Raw genomic sequence first — 25,491 nt, 5'->3', positions numbered from 1 at the left:
GCTCAACTTTTTAATTTCAACGAGAAACGAACATACGTATAGTCGAAAGATAAAACGGCGAGGGTGTGATGTTCGTAGCCACAAAATATATTCTCTCTCACGGTATGTGTATGCGTGCGCGCGTATACCGACGCCCATGACGCCATAGCTACAGTCGTTTGTCACATGGGACCACAAAATTAAACTTAAAAAATCACCGCTCTGTCCACGTGCCCAACGAGTCGTTTGTTACTTGCCGTTTTCCACTTTTCTCGTTTCCTCTCGTTGCTCATTTTCCTCCTTCTCCTTCTTTTTCGTCCTCATCCTATCTCTTTTCTTTTTTCACCCTTACCAAATCACCCACGCGCTTCGTCCTTTTACCCTTCGGAGTGAAAAGAGCCAACTCTAGCCAATTTACTTCACGAACTTGCCACTTTGAGGATTGCTATCGGAGTTGACAATTTCGAAAGGTGTCAAACGCCTTCGTTTCAAGCAAACAAGAACATTTCTCATTAGACCAACGACTTATTAAAACTGTATCGTGTATATTATTGAGTTGGTGATTTCTATTTTCCTCTAATGTCACGAGAAATAATACACTTTAATCCTTTATAAAGTCAAATAATTCCATCTTATTGCCAGAAACATAATCGTCGTTTCATATCTTCGTATGAGCATTTAAATTTTTTGTTTTTCTTTTTTTCTTTTTTTTTTTTTTTAACTATAAGCCATTAGTATAATATAATTATATCAGTATATTATAATTATAGAAAGTTATAATACATTTTTTTTATCATTGTTATATACAAATTATATTGTAAATTCGACAATCGATAATATGCATTAATGTCAGGTTAGAAACAATGACTTGCACGCGAACGAAGGGACGAAGTTGAACTTGAATATTTCAAAAGACAAGGACACCAAGAAGACTGCTTACTAAACCACCCTTCGAACCTTGTCAGCCGTCAAGATCGTGACACGTTGTCTTTCTACGTATACTCTTATGGTTACTTTATTACAAATTAATCGTAAAAACTGTCTTTCAAAAGCAACTAGAGTAATTGACAATTTTTAGAAAATTCTAATCAAAATATACTGTTGAAACTAAAATTGTCCATCTATTTTCATCATATCTGTCAATTTGATATCAATTGCCAGTTTATTTAATTTTACAATAACAAATAAACTAAAAACCCCGAAAAATCTAAATTCGATTCGATGAATTCGATAAAGTTTGTTTCGAAGAGTTTTCTAATTTAACAACAGACATTAAATATAATACTTTTGACGTTAGCATGCAACATTGTACAAAAAAATACTCAATATATCGTAAATATGATAAACTATTTGGCTTGTGAGCTAGGAGACGATCCAACCAAACAATAATCGTAAAGGTAAGGAGATTGGCTATCATCTTTAAGGTAACCTAAGCGTAGTAGACGAATATACTCTATACACCTAAGCATAAAGTAGATAGCTTTACAAGAAGGAAACGTAATGTGCTTAGACGAAGAAGGCCATTTTCAAGATGGTCCAGTAAATGCAGAAGGGTAGAAGGAGTAGCTTCGAGAAGAAACAAACCAAAAGAAGGAAAAAGAGAAGGAAGGAAGAAAGAAAGAAATAGAACGACAGAAATAAGCTTTTCAAAATACAAGTAGTAATCTCGGGTCGTTGTTAGAAGTGGAATCAGGTTCGCAAGTAATGTTAAACGGATATATTATTATGAGACAATCTAAAGGTGTATGAGCCGACGGATAACTGCATATTGCGGCTTAAACTCTTGCCTAGAATCGCTCGTCCATCGGTATTTCGACACAATACCGTTTCTATCTTTTCCGTTAACGAGCTTAGTCTTCGAAACAAAAACGTATGTGTTAATAAAATGTAAAATAAATTATCACCGAAATTTTTGACGACAAAATGAAATCAAACTTACGAAATAGAAATATCGAAATAACTTTTAAGTTAGATAGTACCATAGAAGATTAAATACAAAACTATTTCCCGTGAGATCGTGTTTAGAAGCAAAAAAAAGATCAACGAATGTTGAATCAACTGTTGGATCAACGAATTCCTATGTGGAATACATTTTGAGAAAAAATCCTTTTTAATGTAACCACTGGTTGAAACGTAAAGTAAGAAGAAAGAAAAAGACTGAAGAGACTAGATCTGGTACACGAAAGGATGCGATTTTCTCTCTTCTCCCGTCTCGAGAAATTAGCAGAAAGACAGAAGAAGGACTCGCCGAATCGTCTACCAACGGAGAAGCCGCAGGGTTTCGAGTCATTAATCGATATACCGTGAATAAAGGAGCGCCCTGCGGGTTATCCGAGACGACTACTATCTCTGCTTCCCGGCTGCAGACGCCGTACGTCTTGGACTCGTGACAGGCAAGCCAGACAGTCAAGAGAGAGAATGTGTGTGTGTGTGTGAGAACTGCCGTTGCTGCAGCCATCGGTGCCGTTGCTGCAGTCAGTGGTACACGAGGGGCTGCTGGATGGAAGAGGAAAGTCGAGAAATCCCGAGGGAACGTACCTAGGGTAGGTCTGACGCGGACTCAGACTCCCATGAGACACCAACATCCACCGTCGAAACCCCCTCTGGCTCCGACACGGCGCCTCGAGGACCCACGGATATTGCGGAAACTCTTTTCCTATCCTACCAGCTCCATTCCACTACGTTTCCTACTCGAGATCCTCAAACACGATATATAGTGTCGTTGCAACTTTTTTACTTAATAACATCTATGTTTCAAGGATTTTATGATTTCTTTTTGACGCTCTTTCGTTCAGTTTAATTAGAAAACGTTGCTTCTGGTCGATCAAACTATCCTACAGAATAGCTAATGGTATGAAATTATGAGGTTGATATAAGAAAATAGGACGGTGAAAAATTGCTTCGAACGAATGAACGGACGGATGGACGCATGGATGTCAACGCTTGGTGTCTCTTCAAAGAGATACCGCTTCTCCTCGGGAATGTCTCTTCGTGTTCTTCTTAAGAGTACGCACCGGTTCCGCATTCCACGCACCTTTCGAGACATCGCTTCGTCTTACCTTCGTCACATGTATGTACGAGCAGTCCATCGGTACTTCTAGAGAAAAAAAAAGAGAGGAGAGGGAGGGGGACTCTAATTTCACTAACCTACGTATTTTGACCGATAAATCCAATGATTTCGTAGTAAGAAACATAGACGAAGTCGTAATGACAATATCTCTCTAATAAAGGAAGGGAGAGGCACATTACCATAGATAATAATTTAACGAGAAGCCAATAACTTAATCCAAAGTGCCGCAGTATTATAATGATTGTAACCACTAGCAGGAATTAGTCTTGTCAGAGCAAAAACTAATAGCGGCTTAGGTTTTAGAGAACCTCTACGATTAAAGGGCTTAAGCCAGAAATTTACATTCCTATTACTAGCCACTGCTTGTCTTTCTCATAATACTATCAGTTTCTACTAAGAAGAGATATTATTAAAGAAAATTAGATATATAAATAAATTTGTTTCAAAAGATTTTTGTTTACTCATAGTGTTTGATCTATTTCGAAATGATAATAATTATGCATTTATGCGAACGATCCTAATCATGGCCTAGAAACATAATGAATGATCATAGTTTGCTTACATATATATGAATAATATGATAACATATTAATGTAAACATATTAAACATATAAACCATATTTTTTCTTCGACTTTAACGAATATTTGAAATTACGAAGCTATAAATGATCCAATAGAATTTCGAGGAAGTAACGATTTCGTCATTGCACAGTGAGTAACTTAAAACCGAACCGTACAAACAGATGGGTCTCCATTAACGTAATTATAGGCGGTTTGAATGTATCTATGGATCGACCACGTTATGATGGGCATTGGAATCCATTAATACAGCTTCGGCTACGCGTAGGTTCATTATCGTGCATTAATTAGCGACACCCTATATCACTACGTTCGTACCGATATCGGTTCGGCTTGCTATTTCGTGGCTAACCGCGCTCTCGTGACATTCTAATCGTGGTGGAGACTACTGACCATACGTACCATACCGATTAATTTTGCATAGAAATTAGACATAATATTTATGATTTATCTTCAACAATATAATTAATATTATATCAATTTCATCATTTCCATTCCTAGAAAAAATAAAATTCAAAAAATTATCTTATAAAACTATATATACGTATAAGATAATATAAAAATAAAGAGAAATGAACTTAATTAGAGATTTATGAAAAATTGTACAAAACTTTGAATAGTGTCTAATAGAAAAGAATCAAATATGTTGTACGCATATGTAGGTACATACATAAAGATAAAAAGTGGAAAGATGAGAGTGAAAGAAATAGCAAGATAGAGAGAGGAGGAGAAAGGGAGAGAGAGAGAGAGATAGAGAGAGAAAGAGAGAGAGAGAGAGAGAAAGGGTGAAGAAGAGGAAGAGGAAGAGGGAGGAGAGGAGTGCGACCAGAATTGGATAGGATAGGAGAACTGGTGATTACAGAGGCCGGAGATTCTCTAGGGAGAAGCACCGTTCCCGCGGGCTTCCACCTAATTCCATCCTGGCTGACTACTGACTGCATCTCTCTCTTTCTCTCTCTCTCTCTCTCTCTCTCTCTCTCTCTCTCTCTCTCTCTCTTTCTCTCTCTCTCTCTTTCTCTCTCTCTCTCTCTCGCGCGCTCTCTCGCTCTTCCTATCCTCTTCCCGATCCTCTCTCGCTCGACCACCACATACGTATGCTTCCATCCTGACCGAAACACCTGGCCAACACAGACACTCACGCATGACATTATACGAGCACGAATGTGCTGTCTGATGTGTTTATTCCTTCTCCTCCTCTTCATTCTTTTTTAGAAACAAAATTGTAATTTCTTTACCTTTTCGCCTCTTATTTCTTCACGTGTCTTTCTTATTATAAACGTTTATTTGCGATATCCTAACCTCGTCGACAGTTAAAACAATTTGCAATCGATAAAGAGAATTTTTTTGATGAAATGAAATGGTTTATAAAAATATTTGAATTTAAGTACCTGTTAATATATCTATTTTCTTCTATATAATAAACAATGAATTATTGTCCATAATTAAGATTTGGATTCAAAGTGTCGACGATACTATCGGCCGCCATCTTGTTTATCGATCGATGCAAACATTATCGATGATGCGTATTATTAATATCGATCGTATAGTTATGTCGATAATTCGTGTCTATTCGATTTTCGTCGATTTAAAATCTAAAAATATATGAATATATATATATATATAAATATATATATATATATATATATATATATATATATATAAAAGAAACAAAATAAAGTACCTCTATGTATGTATGCAATTTTGTTTCATTTCTTAGATAAAAAATAAGATACAAAAATTTCTTGTTTCTTTTTCGTTTCTATACAATGTAAACGAACAAATTCAAAGACTTTTTTGATCTTGTAAAGCTATTGATTACTTGCAATCCTTATGCTATTCCAGTTTTCTACGAAATATGATTATATGATTACGGAATATTTTCTACTGTTTTACTGTACTTTTACTATACTTTTATATTCCGACATCTTGATACCAGGATACAATGACATTTAACTTCTCTACCAATGTATCAATGTCGCGTAAATTTGTAAACATTTATTAACAAGCTGATCAAACTTTCGATCGATGTATTTTTCTACGCATATATACAATATGTATATATATATGTACACACACATATATCCGCGCGAAAAGTTTCTCCTTAATACATATCTTTAAATATAAAAATTCAAAATTAACTTTGAAAATATTAGTAAGTTTTAGGTTAAAAACAATTTTTGGAACGTCTACTTATTTTCTATAAACTAAACATAAATGAATTATAAAAGAAAGTAATTTGAAACATTGTAACATGATTGAAATAAGAATTAAAAATATTAGATAGAAAAATATTTACGTTTTAAGGATCGTGGCTTCGCCTGCTTTCTTCTGGACATATCACCAACACAAACACTTTGGAAAATTATTGAAGAATTAAAGGAAATAAGCTAAACTGTCCATCCTTACACTTGTAAAAATGAATTTTATTCGCATCGTTTTTGTTCGAAATAATTTAACAAACTAATGTACGAATTTTCTAATCGATCTTTCAAAGTCTTTCAATATATTTCAAGTTATTGAAATGATACAAAAGTCGTTGATTGGTTCAAATCATTAACAACTTCAATTATATCAACTAGTTACTAAAGTACAACTATTGTAATTAATTATCAATATCAAAAAATGAATGAAAATATTATCCGTATTAATTTTGTGAATCTTCCAAAATTAATTTTACTCTCCTCTCCCTCTCTCTCTTTCTCTATCTCGTAAAATTTTTGTTTTAATTATGACATCTATTTAAAATTATTTTGGCACATTTAACCTACAATGTACATTAACTTTCGATATTATTTATATTTAGAAAAACTTTGTAACATCGTGTAAAGACGAAGACAATCAAACTTTAGAAGAAATTATATTCTTGAATAATTTAAACAAAGAGAAGAAAAAATCACTAATGAAATAATTGCACTTGTTAAAATTTATCGTACGTTGTAATAAACGAAGTAGGATGGTGATTGGCCGATGGGTAGAGTAAAAGAATCGCGCGGGAACATATAAACTAACAAGCCACGTGGTCTCAAGACGAATGAGACATAACACATTTAGTCTTTACCAACACACTCGCGAATCCGAATAATCGTCGACAGACGCGCTTGAAAGACGCGCGACGAATGACGAGCTTCGCGGGATCCCTTACTGCGTATATTTGGAGAACCACTGTCAAATGAGTCGCGCAAGCGTCATTGCTTGTGATCTGTTTTCATCTAACATTGTTTTTTTCTTTCATTTCTTTTACCTGATAATTTTTGTTCTATAAAGAAAAAAAGAAAAAAAATAACAAGCAAACAATTCAATGTAAATTATTTTTAAATAATATAAATTATATAAATATATATATATATTTATTTATTTATTTATTTATTTATTTATTTATATATATTATAGTCTTTTATTCTAAAATAACATTTATAATAAAATACGCATAACTTGTGCAAATAAATATTTATATTATTATTTAATTTCCTAACAAGTTGTGTTTAAACTTAAAATTAAATCTAATTAAAATAGTTTTATTGAAATATCATTGCTATATTACTGATGTTAAAGATTAGATCGATAAGTAATAAGAAATATTTCTTTGAAGCATTAATTTTCTCGATTACAAACATAAATTATATTATTTTTGTGTCTGTCGGAAATTAAGATGGATTAATATATCTTTTTTAATATGGGGTTTAGCCGATAGATAGCGCACATGACGGCATTAGTGCACCAACCATTCCACATGTAAATGCATGTGCATTCACCCTTTTAATGACAGGTAAATGAACTTGTAATTAATCGTTAAACAGGTGTTACCAGTAGAATATTAATGATGTTAGAGAATTGTTTTTAACATAATTTGAGAGAATACCTGTGCCTTTATCGATTTGCATTATTTCAAATAGTTTTTCAAAAGTATTTAAATAACTGTTAAATTAAAGTAATATGGATGAAAATACAACAGAAACTTATGACGATGATATACGAGATCAACCAGTAGATTACAGTAAGAAATATATTGAAAGAAATAGATTAAAGCAAAATCATCTTTTAAATGATGTACAGAAAAATCAGTCAGCAAATGAGGATATTAAAGAATGTGAATCTGAAACAGTATTATTTGGAGATTATGCAGAAACAGATCTTGATCAACCAACGGACTATAGTTTAAGATATGCAGAAAATGACACTGATGAAGATGAGAAACCAACTACAGAATACTTTTCCGGTAGCGTACAAGAAGATACTATTAAAACATATTGTACAGAAGGTACACCTTACGAAACACCTTTTAACTTTTCTACTGCAACATCTATGTCTGATTTAAGAGTCGAAGATACAAAAGATAATGATCATTCTAAAAAGACACAAAAGAAAGGACTTGATGCTAGACATAAAAAAAGTATATCTTTCGAGGATAGAAGAACAGAAGAATGTCACGAGCAACAACATTTGATATCAGAAAGTACAGAGAGACAAAAGCATATTATTAGTATAAGCTCAAATCATATGATTCCTGAAAAGCCAATTAATTATTATAAAGAAGAAGAATTTAGTAGTTCTTCCTGTGTTAATTCGCTCAGTTCTTTTAACAGTGAAATAGCACAACGCAATAATGTATCTGAAATAATATCAAAAGCAAGTTTAGAGAATTCTATGAATAAATCAGAACCAGAAACAAGTAATTCTAATGTAACAGAATTAAATAGGAATGAATTAATTTCTAATTCAATAAGCAATAGTCCTATGGAAAGTAAAAATAGTTCACGTATTGTCGATAAGGAAGGTATGTCTTTTAAAGTTTATGTTAAAAAGTAAAAGATTATCTATTTTTTCTTCAATATTAAACCCTAATATTATCTTCAGGAAAAATGGTAACATTCAGTGGACAAGATTTTTATGCTGAACAAACACCTCTAATGTTTTCACGTTGTAGTTCTCTTGGTTCATTGAGTGGTTTCGAACAGCATTCTATACATGATGACCGTAGCTCCGTTGTCAGTGATTTCAGGTACATGCGACATAATTTGTATACATTACAAGTTGTATATTTTTAGATTGTTTTTACTATTTGAAGTATTTTTCTTTTAGCCGTAGAACAAGTGGAGTTGTTTCGCCAAGTGAATTGCCAGATTCTCCAACCCAAACTGTACCACCCAGCCCCAGAATACAAAAAATAAAATCTACAGATTTTATGAATAAAATGCAAGAAGAAGAAGTAAAACCATCGCATTCTCATTTATGTATGCAATGATATTGAATATACTATTAGGGTATATATTTTAACAAAAACATTAATATACATACTAACAATTTTGCTAATTAGTAAAGCTACACAAGCTTCCTATTTCTACATAATTACCACAATACAATATATTAAGTATTTATTTGTTTCAGTGTGTTCAAAATATGGTGTAAAAAGGACTAGTGTTTTTGAAGATGATATTGCTACTTTTAAAGAAGAATCAACACCAATAGAATTTTCTACCACCACAAGTCTGAGTTCTTTAACTATTGACGATGAAGTGAAAAGTTCTGATTATCCCAAAAGTGGAGATAAATTGAAAGAAATATCAGAACCAATCCATCAAAATATCGATAAAAGTACATCTTTTGTAAAAGTAAATGTTCTTGAAGTTGAAAAACAACCAGAACAAATAAGTGATGGCGATGAAGATGATGAAGATATGTTAGCTGCTTGTATTAGTATGGGAATACAAAATAATAGGTATTCTAATTATTCTGTAATATTAATTGCATGTGCAAACATTATATACACGACAATAACTATATATACACTACAGATACAGACAATCCTTAAAAACCGAAAGTATTCCAAAATCTACGCATTCTAAATCAACAAGTGTCTTAATGTCATGCGACAAAAAGTCACCATTAAATAGATCACAAGCTTGTGTTTCTGTTTCCCCTGGAGAGTCACCGGCTGTCTCTAAAATTTGTAAACCACCAATGGAAATTGTTGTTGTCCCAGATACAGTACATGTTTATTGTACAGAAGATACACCAGCAGGTATCTCTCCGGTTGGTTCACAATCAAATCTTTCTGTCTTATCTATGCCAAGTGTTCCAGAAGATATAGAGAAAATTGAACCAATTAAATCTTCAGAACTTGAATGCCACAGAAATGATCTTTCGGATGAAAGTTATAATCTTTCTGACGAAGATGAAAAAATTCTTGATGAATGCATTCAATCGGGTATACCAAAGGTATATTCTATAATAGATGAAAATATCTCCAATATAATTTCAATGTTATCAATAAAATTACATAATATTTTTTGCTTAAAGGTGAGACAAATTACCCCACCTCCAACGAAAAGTATACCTTGCGTGAAAAAACCTGAGACCGTACCACCAAAATTTAATATATGTGGGACACCTTCGTCATCTCCCGTTGAATCGACTTCTAACAATAAAAATCCTGTAATAATTAAACCTTTATGCCATATATCAATGGAAAATGAAAAGGAATTTTCGGATGATAGTCCAAATCATTCGGATGACGAAGCTATTTTAATAGAATGTATACAATCTGCAAAGGTATTTTATTAATATATTTTATATAAATTACTTGCCAGTATAACTACTAGTGTACCACTTATTATATAGCTATCAATTTATCAAAGTTACATTATATAAATATCTTTTTGTAGGCTCGATTAAGATGCTCACCATCGCCATTATTAAAGGGAACTAAGATAACAAAGCCTAGAACTCAATGTCCCACCTCTTTATTTTCAAGACTTCGACCAGAAAAAGTAAAACTTATTATATTATTAGAATGTCCCTACCGCTTACATATTATTTTATATTTTCAGGTAACGCAAGAACATAGTACTACTTCGTACAGCTCAACTAGCGTATTTTATCCTACAGAAGATAGTTACAGTCCTTCGGAAGAAGAAGAAGATATTATTTTAGCCCAATGTATTCAATCTGGCATGCCAAAAGTAAGTTTTCTTTTACTTAATATCTATTACACAAGTAATAATTAATACATACGTCTTATACTTATTTATATTTTAATCATCATAGGTATTAAATGTTCCAACTACAACAATTCAAAGACAAGCTACAACAAAGAAACGAGAAGAGTATTTAAGATCTATGGGATCGTCTAGTAGTTCCACCACTTATCTTCTAAATAATGCTTATCCAATTAATGCCTTGTATACACAGCTGCCTTATAAAAGTGTAGAGAATAGCGTTTCCCATTACATTGTTGGAAGTTCATCTTGCAGTTATAATAATTTTCCAACGAAAGCATCTAGTAGTAGCTAAGAATACAGATTATTTATTCGTTAATGAAGTAATGCAATCTATCTTATATTAAAAGCAATCAGAAATTCCAGAACATATAATTGCCACACAAACTAGTTAAACTAGGATTAAGATTCATTCGATATTAAAGACTGAATACATTTTACAACGATTAAAAGCAATGAACATATTATTTAAGTACAATTTTGCTATATCTACGTGTATCTACAGTCAAGTTTCCTTTTCTATTATTTATAGGTTATCCCTTTATACTTATCTTAGGACAAAGTATCATTATACAATAGTAATGTTTGTACGTATAAAGTGGCTACAAATCTATTTACTCATCTAAATACATATGTTTTAGTTTACAATTATTGGACAACAAAGATATAAGATTTCAAATTAAAATTATTTTATATTCCAACTGCATTGATAGCTATGTGATGTTTAAACAAATGCAATATTGTTTAATTACAAATAATCATAGTATATTAATATGCATAAGCTATATGTCGTTGGAATAAATGTAAAGTAATACGAAGTAATAATTAATAACTTAAGAATAACGAATTATACATATATATCTTTTTTGTTAAAGATTTATAGGTTAGGATCAAATAATCTTGTCTCTGTCGATGTCGTATCATTCATGCTCACAAGTATATAATGACATATGTTGGGATCCTTTCGGTTACGCTCTTCACTCATCATCCTCCATTAAGTTTTCTGATCACATGTCATTAGTAGACTTTTTTTACTTATATTTAATTTCTCGTGTTAATCCACATAATTTCGTATGTTTCTATTATGTTATAAGAAGGTTATATCAAATATAATTTATGTTATTCTATCTTTTATTTGTAAATATTATCGTTAATAAAAAGTTATTTATGTATATAAAAGAAAATATTCAAAAATTATATCTCTAATTAACGCATTTAAAAGAGCCGGGAAATTGATAATTCTTATTATCTTGTAAATTAGTATTTCTGTAAACATTACATTGATTTTATTTAAATCAAGTATGTGTAAATTATTCATCGAAAGGGACATGTTTTATTATTGTTCGAATATTCTTGATCGAGTATGCTGAATTTTCCAAAGAGCACTTCGAAATATAATTTAAACAGATAATACACAATCCCGTCTATTAATCCCTATAAATCCTTCATTTTTAAACAATATATAATTATAGATGACATAATATAATAATGATTAAGGGAAAATAAAAGAAAGAAGAGATGTAAAGAACAATGTTTCTCACTCCATTTTGAATAACATATTTATGGGGATGCATCCTGCTTAATTCAACCATTATTCTTCTTCTGAAAGTTTCATGATTGGTCAATGGCTAGGTAAAGTCCTATTGTTATTGGTTTTCAAGAAATTGTATATATATCTCCGTTGGCAAGAAAGTTGGCACTATCTAGCACAATTGTGTTTGACTTGGGCAGGCTAATAAAAATCACTGCAAGCAAAGAGCCACGCTCATTCCAGTTGTCGACGGAGTGCGGAGTAGGATATACCCTGTTTCGTTGTCCCTGAGTCGACAAAAAGTTCGTAGTAATCTTTGTAGTAGACGAACAAGTAGAAAATTCAGTTTCACAATCGATATAAAAGATCTGTCGTACACGAGTGTTTCTTTTAGTGTATTCTATATTTTTTCTTCTTTATTAAGATGAATTTAAGCCGATTATAAAACATCTCGATATAAAGTGTGCAAAATTACAAGGATAAGAAACACTATTTCAAAGAAGAATTTTTCATACTTTCCATACGGAATTGTAAAAACACATGTTACGTTATACGTTACTTGTCATACGTTCATCTTTTTACCAATCAATCTATGTGCCGTCCATGTAATAACTTCAGCAACATCTCTTATATTTATTAACGATATCGCGATAAAAGACGCAACCCAAGACTAATTTCAATGTGTCCCTCTTTTGTGGATATTGCTCGCGGAGAAACACATGAATTGACAGAGACTTTTGACAATCATGGATGTTGATTGTCCGATAGTCAGTTTAAAACGATCAAGCAGTGCGCCTATGATTAATGAGATCAGTGCCACAATGTCTGTTACCTCACCCTCTACTTCTGCACCAAGGTATCTATAATCGATTATTATTTAAACACCGTTATTTAAACATATTTTTTAGTATTATCTTTATTCCCATTGTAAAATAAATAATTTTATATTTTCTTTAAAATATCTTCAGAAATGACAATTTCAATCATTCTTCTTTTATCATTAACTGAGTGGAAATATAAATCTCTTGGACCACTCAAATTCAAATTTTATTAGATTTTAATAGACACCATCGTAATTATCCGATAAATTTGAATTCTTTTAATAAGATTATATATATTTTCGATAAACAATCTCTGTATGTTATTTTACTTTTTATATAAGAGTTTTATCTAACAAAGTCGATCTATGAAAAAAGACCTATATTCTCAATATTATGATTATAAGAAATCTGAGAAGATTTCTTAATAACTTTTTTATACTTATATTAGATTGTTATTTAACTGTGATTTGTATATTTTATTATTTTCAGAAATGCTGTATCAACATTTAATGTATTTGCCAATTCACCTCGTCTACGACGATTCAGCACTAGTGTAAGATATTCTCTATTTCATATATATAGAATTGAAAATGTATAGTTTTTATTACATGCTATAATAACAAAAATTCGGCATTCAAATATTTTTATCTCATTGTTTTGCGTATTATAGAGTCCTTGTAGTATACCACGTTTAACGCCAAGAGTTAGCCAATTAAGGCAAGAAGAATGTATAGATGTTGCTGGTCGTGAAGCTGCGCATGAAAAGGAAATTCACAGTGCAATGCAAATATCTCAATCATGGGAAGATCTTACCCTAGAAGCAGAAGGCTTATCATTTAAGGATTCAGAATCTCCTTCTCATCTCAATAGAGCAGAACGACAAATAGCAAAAAGGATATTAGATCCGCTCAGTTTAAATTTATCCGTGAATGGTCCACCATTGTGTTCATCACCATCACCTACAAGATCGGGATTAAATCAACGACAGTGTTATTCTCCTGGTATTCATATGGTTAATTGGAAGAATAATTTGTCACCTAGTCCAACGAGAAAGGCTTTTGCTACAAGGTATAAATTAGTTTAATAAATCCAATAAATAGAAAATTGCCAAATATATTAAAGTTAACAAATTTAAAAAAGTATATAACCATATAATTTATCATTAATTTTTTATAGGCGTAGTCTAAGTCCAATAAGGCCAAGCTGTTTAGGACCTGTTAAACGAAAATTTGAATTAGATGATACTGGTGTAGATCATCATTTGTATCCTCCAGCCAAACGTACATCTGGTTCTATAACACAAAGTGCATTCAGGTAATATTCATAAATCATTCATATCTTTTTCATATTATAATATAAATTTTGATAACTTTAATATATATATTTAATTTTATATTTATTACATTCAGATTAGATACAATATCCAGTCCACTTTCTGGTACCATTAGTTCTGTTGGAACTCCTGAATCAATATCTAGTGCAGATTCGCCAAGTTTTTCCTTTCAACAAGTGGATAGTCCTTCGCCAGTTTGTATTGGTCCTAATACCGATGATATATTGAATGAAACAAGCATGCAAGCTGAAACAATAGACCAAATTCAAACAGATAAAATTAGTCAAGGTAATGAAAGATGAATATAAACATCTAAAAATTGATGATTCACGACGTGTCATATTATCTCTTGTTGTATGATGTATTGTAATACTGACTTGAAATAGTTGTATTAGTATTTCTTGCATTACCATAATCAAGGGGAATTTTGTGCTGATTCTCATATACTAAAATTATAGCAGCTACAAATGAGAGTACCTGCTTTAACTATGTTCCTGTAAATAGGAAGGAACTAAAATTATTCTAAACACATGATTAAAGTAATGAAAAAAAAAATATTGAATAATTATTATATATATAGATTGGAATGTTTTCAATGTTTTTCAATTTTAGTACAATATCAAGTATATCTTAGTGAAAAAGATTTCTTCATATTTTTGAAAGACATTGTTTTACAAATGTAATATGATAATAGGTATATAAATATTTAGTGTTACTTATGGTATTGTTTTTCGTCTATGAATTACACATGTGCCACTTTATGCTATCCAAATATCAACTTGTATTAACAGCTCTGATGCTCTTATGAATCATTATTAATAGCATATAATTGCTGAATTATTCTAATCATGTTAATTATCTATTCAGTAATATCTACAATTTATTTGTATGTAATATTGAAATTACATTAATTGCACAGATTGTTTTATCTCTGTTTTTAAATTTGTTAGCCTTGTTGCCATGTTATGAACCAAATTTCAATAGACTTACATTAGCTATGGTAATGCCATTGTGGTTAGTAAAAAATGAGATAGCTTCAAGTAATAATTGTAATACATGGAGTGTTTTAGAAACAATGCATTTCCATGATAAAAAAAACTGGATTTTGTGTAAAAAAAATTAGTATAAGAAATTTAAATTAGAATATGTTTGCACAATTTAATATTAGTCTATCTTTCATGACATGATACGAAAAATCTTGATAAGCAAACAAATGCAATATTTAATAACATTGATGTCTGAACATTTTTAACAAATTATAGACTCTCAGAGTAAATTTGCTTGCATTCCTTTTCCATTGTTGTACACTAACTATGGAAGAACAAGATATCAACCGTGAGATAATCAACATTTTTAAAAGGTGTCCTTTTAACTTACACCAAAGTTTTAGTTAAGATTGAACTTTGTCACATAAAAATAGTTTTAGTTTTTGCTTATATTATATCAAATAAAATTTGCAAACATTAGCTTATTAATTATTCTGTACTTTTTCGAAGTAAACTATAAACATAATGCAATTATACATAATTTGTACCATATTGTTAAATATTTATATATAATTAGTTCTTTCAAATACATGCTTTGACTATAATAAGCAACATTTGTTTTTCATGTTCTGAATCGAAGTTGGAAGCCTACGTTATTGTAATAAATTATAATGTAAAATTATTATTACTTTGATCTGCGCCAAACTATGGAGAGAGAAGAAGTATTATTAATCATGTTATATCTAGTATATTTTTAACATCTTTCAAAAATAAAACAACTTGCATTGATGATCTTAATAATGCCTTGTAGATAATATATATGTTGTTAGCTCAAATATTAAAAGATCATTATTATTAAAATTAAGAATCGTGGAAAAGAAAATTCATCAATGCTGTTGTTTGGTAGACAAATCAATCTTATATATTCCTAAAGTCAAAGTGAACTTCTTAGAAGATACATATGCTTCCTAAGTTTAAGACTGAAATTAATGTTTTATAAGGCACTTTTTTTATAAATCAAAATGGCCTCCACTCAATTGAAAAAAATCATGTGTAAATAAAACAGTACTTTCTCAATCAAGTTCTTCAAAATTGACTAAGTTTCAAATAAATACATATTTATTTATGCACGTAAAAAATTTTGTATTAACCCTTCGGTGCGTGCAAATATTAGATGAAAATGTGAAATATCAATAAATAGAATAATTATTGTACAATCAACTAAACATATTAATGTTTCCTACATATATGATAAAATAGAACAATACATTAATTGTATCGGATATTTTACAAAACACACACACACACACACACACACATATATATATATATATATATATATATATATATATATAAAACAAAATGTGCTTTAAGTATTGCAATGAAATAATAGTGCGTGATGGTTATGTATATTCCACATATTTTCATACATAATTACATTAATTTATGAATTAATTTGTATTATATATGAATTATTTGTAACAGAAACGAGCAAGAGACTATTAAATGTAATATCAAAAGTATTTTATAACCTATCATTTATAATTTTCTACTTGAAATCTTGACAAAAGATACGTTATTAAACTCTTATTTATCATTTTGTACAATATATGACGATGTAAGCACTAAAGGGATCGCCAAAAAATATAATAAAGTTTTCGTAACAAGTACAATATACTTTTACGAAAACCTAAAAAAATAAATTAATAAGTTTATGTAAATAGTAAAATCGATGATTTTATCAATTCGCATATAAATCGATGACAATGTATAAATTATTTTTTGCGTGCTTAATTAAAAAGAAAAAGTTATCACAATTATAAATATATGTCTAATAACTCCATATGTGAATATTGAAATTCTTATGTTAATGTAAACACCACAGTAGATTGAGAATAGATTAACTTAATAAAAACTGTTACTATTCAGAAATTTGTATCGAAGTGAATCATTTCCTTGTTACTGAAATATCTAGTTTTATGACTGTTTTTGATAATAATAACAATTGTTTATTTAATCAAGGGACAATATATTTTTATAATCAAATTCTAAATTGGCGCTTAAATTAAATTTATAAATTGGATGTGATAGGAGCGACACTAGTGGAAAACAGATGTATTATATTGTCTTTTTAGCAAGACAAATGCAGTAGCATCAGTAGCGATTTTAAAAAATTTCTCAACAAAATTTTGAATTAATTTAATTTAATTAAATCACAAATAAAATATGGTGTATAAATTTTTGAAAATTGTTTTTTATCATTAATATTATCATCGAATTTCAACGTGATCTGTACCGATCAAACAGGAATACTCCTGTAATAATAAGGAACTGACTCGTCACTCTATCTCTATCTTCATCTATTTCTAAACTTGCAAGTTGTGTTCTTTCTGTCAGGCTTATATTTTTTTTGTATATTTCCAGTAATACTTGTGAATTCCCGTTGTTATAAAAACAATTGTTATAAATTATTCATAAATATATAGTAATAGTAATAATTCAATTTAAAAAGATGTGTGTAACTTTAATTTACGTCTTAATCGTGAGTATTTTAAAATCTACCGGTGCAGAATGGAATACAAAGGATTATATGAAACGAGAACATTCTTTAATACGCCCTTATCAAGGTTTGTAAATTGAATTTTGTAATATTAATTATTACGTAATAATTTTCAATCAAATTTTTCTGTTATCATTTCTAAATCATATATCGTTTCTTTAATTGAAACAATATTTATAGGTTATGATATTGTTAATTTAAAACAAAAAGTTCGTAAAACAAATCATTAATAATTTAATATTAGGAATATTTGAATGAATATTTTATAGGTTCTGGTATGACAATTCCTTATTGGGATTTTATGGGTAGTACAATGGTTACAAATAACTATGTAAGGTTGACACCAGATTTACAAAGTAAACAAGGAGCAATATGGAACTCTGTTGTAAGAAAATATTTTCATATTATTTCTTTTATTTATACAATTTAATTTTTTATTTACTATTATAAAAGTTATAAGAAAATATATTTATGATTGTACGTTTTATAGGCTTGTTTTGTCAGAAACTGGGAACTCCAAGTACATTTTAAGGTACATGGAAAAGAAAAGGACTTATTTGGAGATGGTTTTGCTATTTGGTATGCTAAACAACGTATGAAACATGGTCCTGTTTTTGGAAATATGGATTATTTTCAAGGGTTAGCAATAATACTCGATACATACAGCAATCACAATGGTCCTCACAATGTAATATAATATTAATCGTTTAATTGTAACAAATTATTATGTTCTATGTATAATTATAATATTTTCTCTATTTGCAGCATCAACATCCTTATGTTTCAGCTATGGTAAATAATGGCTCTTTGCATTATGATCATGATCGTGATGGAACACATACACAACTTGCAGGATGTGAAGCAAAATTCAGAAATCTTGATCATGATTCACATATAGCAATAAGATACGAAAAAGATATTTTAACTGGTAAATCATAATTATTAGTATATACACTTTTGTTGTAATTAATACAAATTTAAAATTATTATCTTTATGATACAGTTTCCACGGATATAGCAAACAAAGCAGCTTGGAAAGAATGTTTTTCTGTGAAAGGTATTAAATTACCTACAGGCTATTACTTTGGTATCTCTGCAACAACAGGAGATCTAAGTGATAACCATGACATTTTATCGATTCGTCTATTCGAATTAGATTTACCAGATGATGTAAGTATTTTTTTCTGTATAACTTTGAATATTATTAGAAATATGTATATGAAAGAATTGAATATTTTATAATGTTACATGACCATTATGATTAAAATAAATTTTATATTTATATAGCCAAAAGATCATGAGGACAGATCTACTATTTTACCATCTGCAGCTTTCTTTGAATCCCCACGTGGTAAGATATCTTTAAATAAATGAATATAATTTATAAATATAATTATAACATAACTTAATTTCTAGAACGTGTGGATGATCCAAAACAAACTCCTTTAAGTGGTATAAAAATGTTCCTCTTAATGCTTGTGGGAGTATTAGCATTAATCGCTTGTGTTGTGATAGGGATTATGTTATATCAAAAACATCAGGAAAATAGTCGAAAGCGTTTTTACTGATTTATTCTATGGATGGTAATTTACCAACCAATTCATTTTGGATTCTTTTACTCAGGATTTTTCCTGTACCAGGAATATTTGTAGTGTAATATTTAAAGTGTTCATGAGACTGGTCGTGCTAAAAATTGGTTTAAACACGATTAATATAGTATAATTTCTTCTCAGAAAAAAGACTTTTAGACAAAATATCACATATATGTCAAAACACGACATAAAAAAGTGAAATAATTCATATATGTATATGATATGTAATATCGTAATTATGAATGTATTAAGCTATACAATAATTGTGCTGGACCGGACCTAAGTACTTTTATTATATGTAAAGTATTAAGAAGTTAATCAGTGTATATATAAGTTGAATTTAATAATATTAGATATAAAATATAAATCAAGCAAGAAAATATATATATATATTACTTAAACTGCCTGAATAAATATATATGCTCGAATAGTAAAAAAGTAGGATGCTAGAAAATGTAAATTTTTGCTTAATAATATAAGCAATTGATTGTTTAAATTTCTAAGAGATTCATTTCTTTTAATTTAATTATAACAATAAACAAATCTTATATTTCTGAATTACATATTTGAGTAGAATTGCACTGATTGACTTTGATAATCTTCATATATTACGAAATTGTTTCGATATCATTATAATATTTTTAAATACCTGTAAGAATTTCATCAGATTAAGAGTTAATTCATTTTTGTCATCACAGTATATCCTAAAAAAATATTACAAATATTATTAGAATACAAACTTCTTTCAAACATATGAAATATTCATATCCCAAATTATACTGCATGGTATTCTTGTAATTCATATTATTCTTGCAAAATAATAAGTGAATCGCATTAAGATTGTAATACAGAATGAATAATTCAGTATGGATAAATAATGGCGAACGTCTTTATATTCAATCTTTAATTTACATAAATGATCTTCTTTATTTTACATTATCTTTCCTTTTTTTATTCGGATTAAGCGTAAACAAAATAGTTAATTAATATAGATTTTATATTTGTACATAAGTGAAACGAATACTATTATCTATACGAAATAACTATAGAGTATCTTTCTCTTATAAAATTTTTTTTATATGAAATTAATAAAGAAAACAAAGAACCAAACCAATTAATTATCTTGTTAATGAAAAAATGTTCAAAGAATAATGTATCATAATCTGTTGCCAAATGTAAAATAAATTTATTATTAATTGCAGAAGCCAAGTTTTTCCTTTTTTCTCGTAATTCAATGTTCTTTAATAATTATTTAAAAAAAACTATGACCATTCTTAAAAATATTACATAATTTTCTGTTTTCTGTTTTTTCTTTTTTTTTCTTTTATGTATATATAAATGAATTAATATTTGAACAAAAGAATATTAAGGCACTTCTAATTCTATTTTTTTACTGTGTTATCTGTTATTCATTATCCTCATTATTTGATATGATACATCTGATAATGTTATTATTTCTATGGACTTAGTTTCTGTATTACTTATAGAATCTTACACATTTTGAACATTTACATCGATATAACATTAATTTTTGTTTCTATCTTGATACAGTGCTTGGTTTTTTGTCCATGTATTTATAACATTGAGATATATATAACTGTATTAATATGTTGTCATAATTTATCATTATGTAGATTATTTTGATGTATATTCTAGATACATAGTTTTTTCATCTGTTATCAATGCCATTTTACATATCAATGAGTAATAGTTGTTAATATAGTTAATGTGTACTATCACTATTTTTTGGAAAAATTAAAATATTCCATTAGTATTAATTATTTTAATTAAATTAGATTTCAGTATTTATAATCTAAGATACAATACAACATTACTAAAATGGTTTAGTAGATTTTATATTTCTGTAAAAATTAAATTCAGAACTTTCGTTTTGTTCATATTCTGAAAATGTAATAGAAAAATATCAAGCATATTCTCCATTTTGTTTTAATGGCAGTAAAGCATATGGATAAATGTTTTTCTTAAAATACATATACGTATATGAATGTATGTATGTATATGTGTGTATATATGTATATGCGCGCACGCGCGTGTATAATATATACTCAGATTTTATGAAATAGATATTTTAAAATAAAACATGAATTTAGAATGACCGACTGAAGTAACATAAAATATGATAATAAAGCTTAAATGTTTGCTTAACTATATCATTTTTGCTATTCAGGGTACAACTATCATGATCTATCTAGGATAAAGATTAACTATTGTGAAGTTGTTTTCATACGAAGTATTAATGAAAAAGTGTTTGTTAATTTTTTGAATACATTTATACAATACCTGTATATATATATATACTTTCTTGAAAAGAAAAAATGTGATAATTCAAATTTTCTTTAATGAAAAAGTTTAAATCAATAGTAATTGCCCTGTAATGAATGCATTAGTATTACTTGAATAAAACAATAGGATTTAGTAGAAAATTAAGAACAGTCTTTATACCAAGCCAAAAATTATTCACTATCGAACTTAATGTTATGTGATATTTGTGTCGTTTAAAAGATTTGAGGTTAGCAGAATGACAGGCTAAACAACTAATCTCATCTAATTCAATATGAGGTTTCCCACCACCAAGTAAAGATTCCTTTTCTAAACCTGTGTTTGACAGTGTGCCAGAAAACCAAATTTTATCACGTGGATATATATTTAAACTAAAATTGGTAAACGAGTGATCTGCAATGAGCACAATTTCTGCATTGCTTCTCCATATACCACTTTTCATTTTGACAAAAATTTCAAATTCATATTGATCCCATTCAGGAAAATGACACTTATGCCTTTTCTTTTGAATATTTACAAAGTGTTCACAATTTTTCCTACGTATTTCATCGTACGAATCACAATTTTCTTTATATGGTTCACCATATGTACAGCTGAATGTAGTTCTAATACTGTCAGGTAGCATACGTAATATTGTACCAATATTGTTTTTAATTGATTTTAACCGAACATTTGTTACATAACCTTCCCATGAGATTGGAATGCCTTCTAAATGAGCACATTCAATTTGTACTTGCGCCTTTGATGATATATCTTCCCACGCAGGTTGATGACAATGATTTTGGTATTGCTCCCACGATAATGTAGCTGCAATTTCATATGAATTGTTATCCGAATCTTCTTTATATTCTGTTATCACTTGCCATGATAAAAATATAGCAGCGCTTGTGCCTAAAAAGAGCTAACAGAAAAATTATATTAATAATTAAATAAAAATTTTTAATTGATGATATTAATATAAATATTTTTAATATAGATAGAATATAAAAACCTGCACAACGGTAATGATCCAATTAAATCTTGGAGTTCTTAATCTTCTTATGTACCAAGAAGCAATGAATGGTAATCCTCCAAGTATGGCAGTCACAATTATTCTCATTGCCAAATCACTTTCTGATAAATACTTTGCAGCTGCTATAATTGGCAAAATAATGGAAGCTAAACCAGCAATTGGCAGAAAAAGTACCATACCGACTAATGCAAGAGCACCCCTAATTAAACCATACCATGTCGCACTTTGTGAACTAAATATTGCTATTTGCCACCAGCTTAGGGTGACACAATGAGGAATTAAAGTTTTATATGTACCACGCCAATTTTCTCTAGCAGCCATTTTACAAAAAACTGCTGGTATCAACAAATAGAAAACAACACGAAAATTGAGGCAGAATTCAATGCCATTACCAACAACATAGGAAGCAAATGTAGGTACTCTTATATCGAGGAATCTCCAACCTTGCGCAACAACAATATCTGTTTCATAAGGATATTTTGCAAGTACATGCACGCCAAAACTAAAGAGAGCTAAAAGATCAGGAAAATTCGATGAATTATTCCACATAAAATTGAGTAATGTCACTAATGTTAATGTAACAGAAATAATAGTGAATTCAGATTGTGGTGTCCATTGATGAGTTATCACAGGATAAATTATTAGATTGAGCAATAAAGCAAGAAAGAAATGACCATAGGGCTTTAAGTTATTGCAACAAAATTGATACTCTGCCTCCTCAGGATTTAGATTACCACCTGAATAACTGAGGAATAAGCGTGACCATACACGGAAATTATTCAATTTACGCTTTCTGTGTAACATCTGGAAGGTAGAAATAACCATTACAATAAAAGACAGATAATAGAGCGCCATTGGAATGAAAAGTATTAAACTTTCTGTTCCAAACAAGGAATACAACAAAAGTAATAGAAGTATATGTATGTTTGATGTGAAAAGAACTTTTATAATCGGTCTACTTTTATGGCCTATTATTTCTATTAACCAAATATAGAAACACTTTAAGGATGCTAACGGATAAATGAATGGTCTTTGTAAAAGAGGAATAGCAGCTAATTCCATTTCAGGTGAATCTACCATACACAATGAACGAGAAACCATCGGGAGCATTCCATGAGCATAGCTTGTAGCTGCAGATACTAAAGCTGCTTCAGTTATTTTTTCACTTTGATGACCCATCCAGTCTATAATTATAAAGTGTACATAGTAATTCATATTAAATTTATTATTAATAAATATAATATAAAAGTTATACAATTACCATAAGTTACATTGTGTATTTTACTTTCTTCTTTTATAGATGTATTATCTTCAGGAAGCCCATTTCTAGTAAACTTATTACTTAAAGCATCATTTAGCTTCTCATCTGAAGTATTAGACGGTGACTTAGGTGACTGACAATTACTGAATCTACTACTAGATGGAGATATTACATCCCTCATACATCTTTGTAGTTGTTCCGTTGTAATAAAATCCTCACCATTTGATAAACTATATATGAAGTCAAAAAATTAATAAAATCAAACAAGAGTTACTTAAGGAGAATAACCCTTATAATAGGAAGAACATAAGAAATAATAAATAGTAAATAATACAAAACAATATTGGAAAAATTACTAACTAGTGACGACGATTATCTTGGTCTTCATCTTTACCTAGTAAACATTTCCCTTGCAGCTTTTTTAGCTAATTTTTCATCTTGTGTCATATCCAAACAATTTTTGACATCATAGTAATTATGTTCTGTGATTCCACGACCTGTAGCTAAACATTGTTTAAGAATTTCCGTTGCTTCCAAATTTCCTTGCTCCGAGGCTTTAGTCAACCAATAAACACCCAATTTTGCATTTTCATCTTTATCAACTTCCAAATCTTAAATAAAATAATGCAATAATGTACTATATATAATGTATACTATTACAAAATATGATGTATAATGTACCACATCTTTCGTCTAAAAGTTGTTTGGCTAAAACTACTTGAGATTCTGGGCATCCATCCTCGGCCATTTGAGATCGTAATCGTCTAAGGGAACCACGTACTCCATCTGACAAAAATGAAATATTACAATTTGTCTATTATAATAATAAAGAAGATACAATATATATGTATATCTGTTATCAATATATATGTGTGTATATGTACACATGCATATTCAGATTTTATAAAATAAATATTTTAGAATATAAATATCGATATAAATAACATTTGACCTAAGAGTTATTGACAGATGTCTAATACTTATGGAACTTTTTTTGGCAACTGATCTATTAGCTTTTCAAATCATTGTTAAGAAATTTGAACCCATTTTTCTTTTATTTTATCAAAATAATTGCTTTATACTAAGAAATGTGATAGAGAAAATCAATTAAATAGTATTACTAAACTATTCTTTTAGAAAAGTAATTACCACCGTGTAACGTCCATTGCTTTCTACCGGGTCTTCCTGATAAAGGCATAATGCCAGCCATTGTAAAAGCGTTATTAACAAACTTTAATGTCCCAATTTTTTTTATTAATATTATTTATTATTTACCCATACAGTAATAACGAATACTTATTTTCTCTACGATACAAACGAGGCCGCCTAAACAATGCGACTATCGACAATGTGGCTGACAGAGGTAAGCGCATGCTATATTCTATCGCGCATGCGCATAACAATACAATGTTATAACTTTTGTCCTTTCTCGTTTATCTGTATATATATGTATATGTATATATATACAGCA

General features: G+C 29.5%; 5 protein-coding genes across 10 annotated transcripts in view; 3 read left to right on the top strand and 2 right to left on the bottom strand.

Annotated features, from left to right (window-relative positions):
* Positions 1–6,002, bottom strand: part of L (zinc finger protein Lobe) — a 51,874-nt gene extending 45,872 nt beyond the window's left edge. Inside the window, exon 1 of one of the 2 annotated variants that reach the window (XM_035883849.2) lies at positions 5,925–6,002. In XM_035883849.2, the coding sequence (XP_035739742.1) occupies positions 5,925–5,964 (40 nt within the window). In that variant the 5' untranslated portion in view covers positions 5,965–6,002. Of the gene's footprint in view, positions 1–5,016; positions 5,148–5,924 lie in introns of those variants that run through there. The other variant, XM_035883852.2, reaches the window with a different exon arrangement.
* Positions 6,003–7,343: 1,341 nt separating this feature from the next.
* On the top strand, positions 7,344–12,042 carry LOC118449375 (uncharacterized). 3 transcript variants are annotated; one of them, XM_085662675.1, is made up of 9 exons: positions 7,344–7,394; positions 7,682–8,402; positions 8,483–8,627; positions 8,708–8,859; positions 9,014–9,344; positions 9,421–9,844; positions 9,926–10,177; positions 10,291–10,587; positions 10,673–12,042. In XM_085662675.1, the coding sequence occupies exons 2-9, from the start codon at positions 7,931–7,933 to the stop codon at positions 10,916–10,918; spliced, it is 2,319 nt and encodes a 772-aa protein (XP_085518801.1). In that variant the 5' UTR covers positions 7,344–7,394; positions 7,682–7,930; the 3' UTR covers positions 10,919–12,042. The 3 variants fall into 3 exon arrangements, with proteins under 3 accessions (XP_085518801.1, XP_035739747.2, XP_035739748.2); XM_035883855.2 differs by having other exon boundaries at positions 7,359–8,402; positions 10,291–10,395; positions 10,456–10,587; XM_035883854.2 differs by having other exon boundaries at positions 7,358–8,402.
* A 290-nt stretch (positions 12,043–12,332) lies between these two features.
* LOC118449377 (P2R1A-PPP2R2A-interacting phosphatase regulator 1) lies at positions 12,333–17,068 on the top strand. Its single transcript, XM_035883858.2, has 5 exons — positions 12,333–13,010; positions 13,465–13,528; positions 13,646–14,043; positions 14,152–14,289; positions 14,385–17,068. The coding sequence occupies exons 1-5, from the start codon at positions 12,901–12,903 to the stop codon at positions 14,608–14,610; spliced, it is 936 nt and encodes a 311-aa protein (XP_035739751.1). The 5' UTR covers positions 12,333–12,900; the 3' UTR covers positions 14,611–17,068.
* A 346-nt stretch (positions 17,069–17,414) lies between these two features.
* Positions 17,415–20,650, top strand: LOC118449376 (vesicular integral-membrane protein VIP36). Its single transcript, XM_035883857.2, has 7 exons — positions 17,415–17,921; positions 18,124–18,239; positions 18,345–18,542; positions 18,620–18,782; positions 18,858–19,024; positions 19,142–19,205; positions 19,271–20,650. The coding sequence occupies exons 1-7, from the start codon at positions 17,807–17,809 to the stop codon at positions 19,420–19,422; spliced, it is 975 nt and encodes a 324-aa protein (XP_035739750.1). The 5' UTR covers positions 17,415–17,806; the 3' UTR covers positions 19,423–20,650.
* Positions 20,651–20,736: 86 nt separating this feature from the next.
* Positions 20,737–25,397, bottom strand: wfs1 (wolframin ER transmembrane glycoprotein wfs1). 3 transcript variants are annotated; one of them, XM_085662842.1, is made up of 7 exons: positions 25,296–25,382; positions 25,170–25,205; positions 24,702–24,806; positions 24,415–24,631; positions 24,021–24,250; positions 22,739–23,943; positions 20,737–22,648 (listed from the first exon to the last, which is right to left on the bottom strand). In XM_085662842.1, the coding sequence occupies exons 1-7, from the start codon at positions 25,297–25,299 to the stop codon at positions 21,857–21,859; spliced, it is 2,589 nt and encodes an 862-aa protein (XP_085518968.1). In that variant the 5' UTR covers positions 25,300–25,382; the 3' UTR covers positions 20,737–21,856. The 3 variants fall into 3 exon arrangements, with proteins under 3 accessions (XP_085518968.1, XP_035739577.1, XP_035739578.1); XM_035883684.2 differs by having other exon boundaries at positions 25,170–25,397; XM_035883685.2 differs by lacking the exons at positions 24,702–24,806; positions 25,170–25,205; positions 25,296–25,382 and having other exon boundaries at positions 24,381–24,514.
* Between the last annotated feature and the right edge of the window lie 94 nt (positions 25,398–25,491).

The sequence above is a fragment of the Vespa mandarinia genome, chromosome 19 (assembly GCF_050613455.1).
Source record: "Vespa mandarinia isolate Hongniang chromosome 19, ASM5061345v1, whole genome shotgun sequence".
In the NCBI taxonomy this organism is placed as follows: Eukaryota; Metazoa; Arthropoda; class Insecta; order Hymenoptera; family Vespidae; genus Vespa; species Vespa mandarinia.
This window is presented reverse-complemented; position numbering and strand designations above follow the sequence as displayed.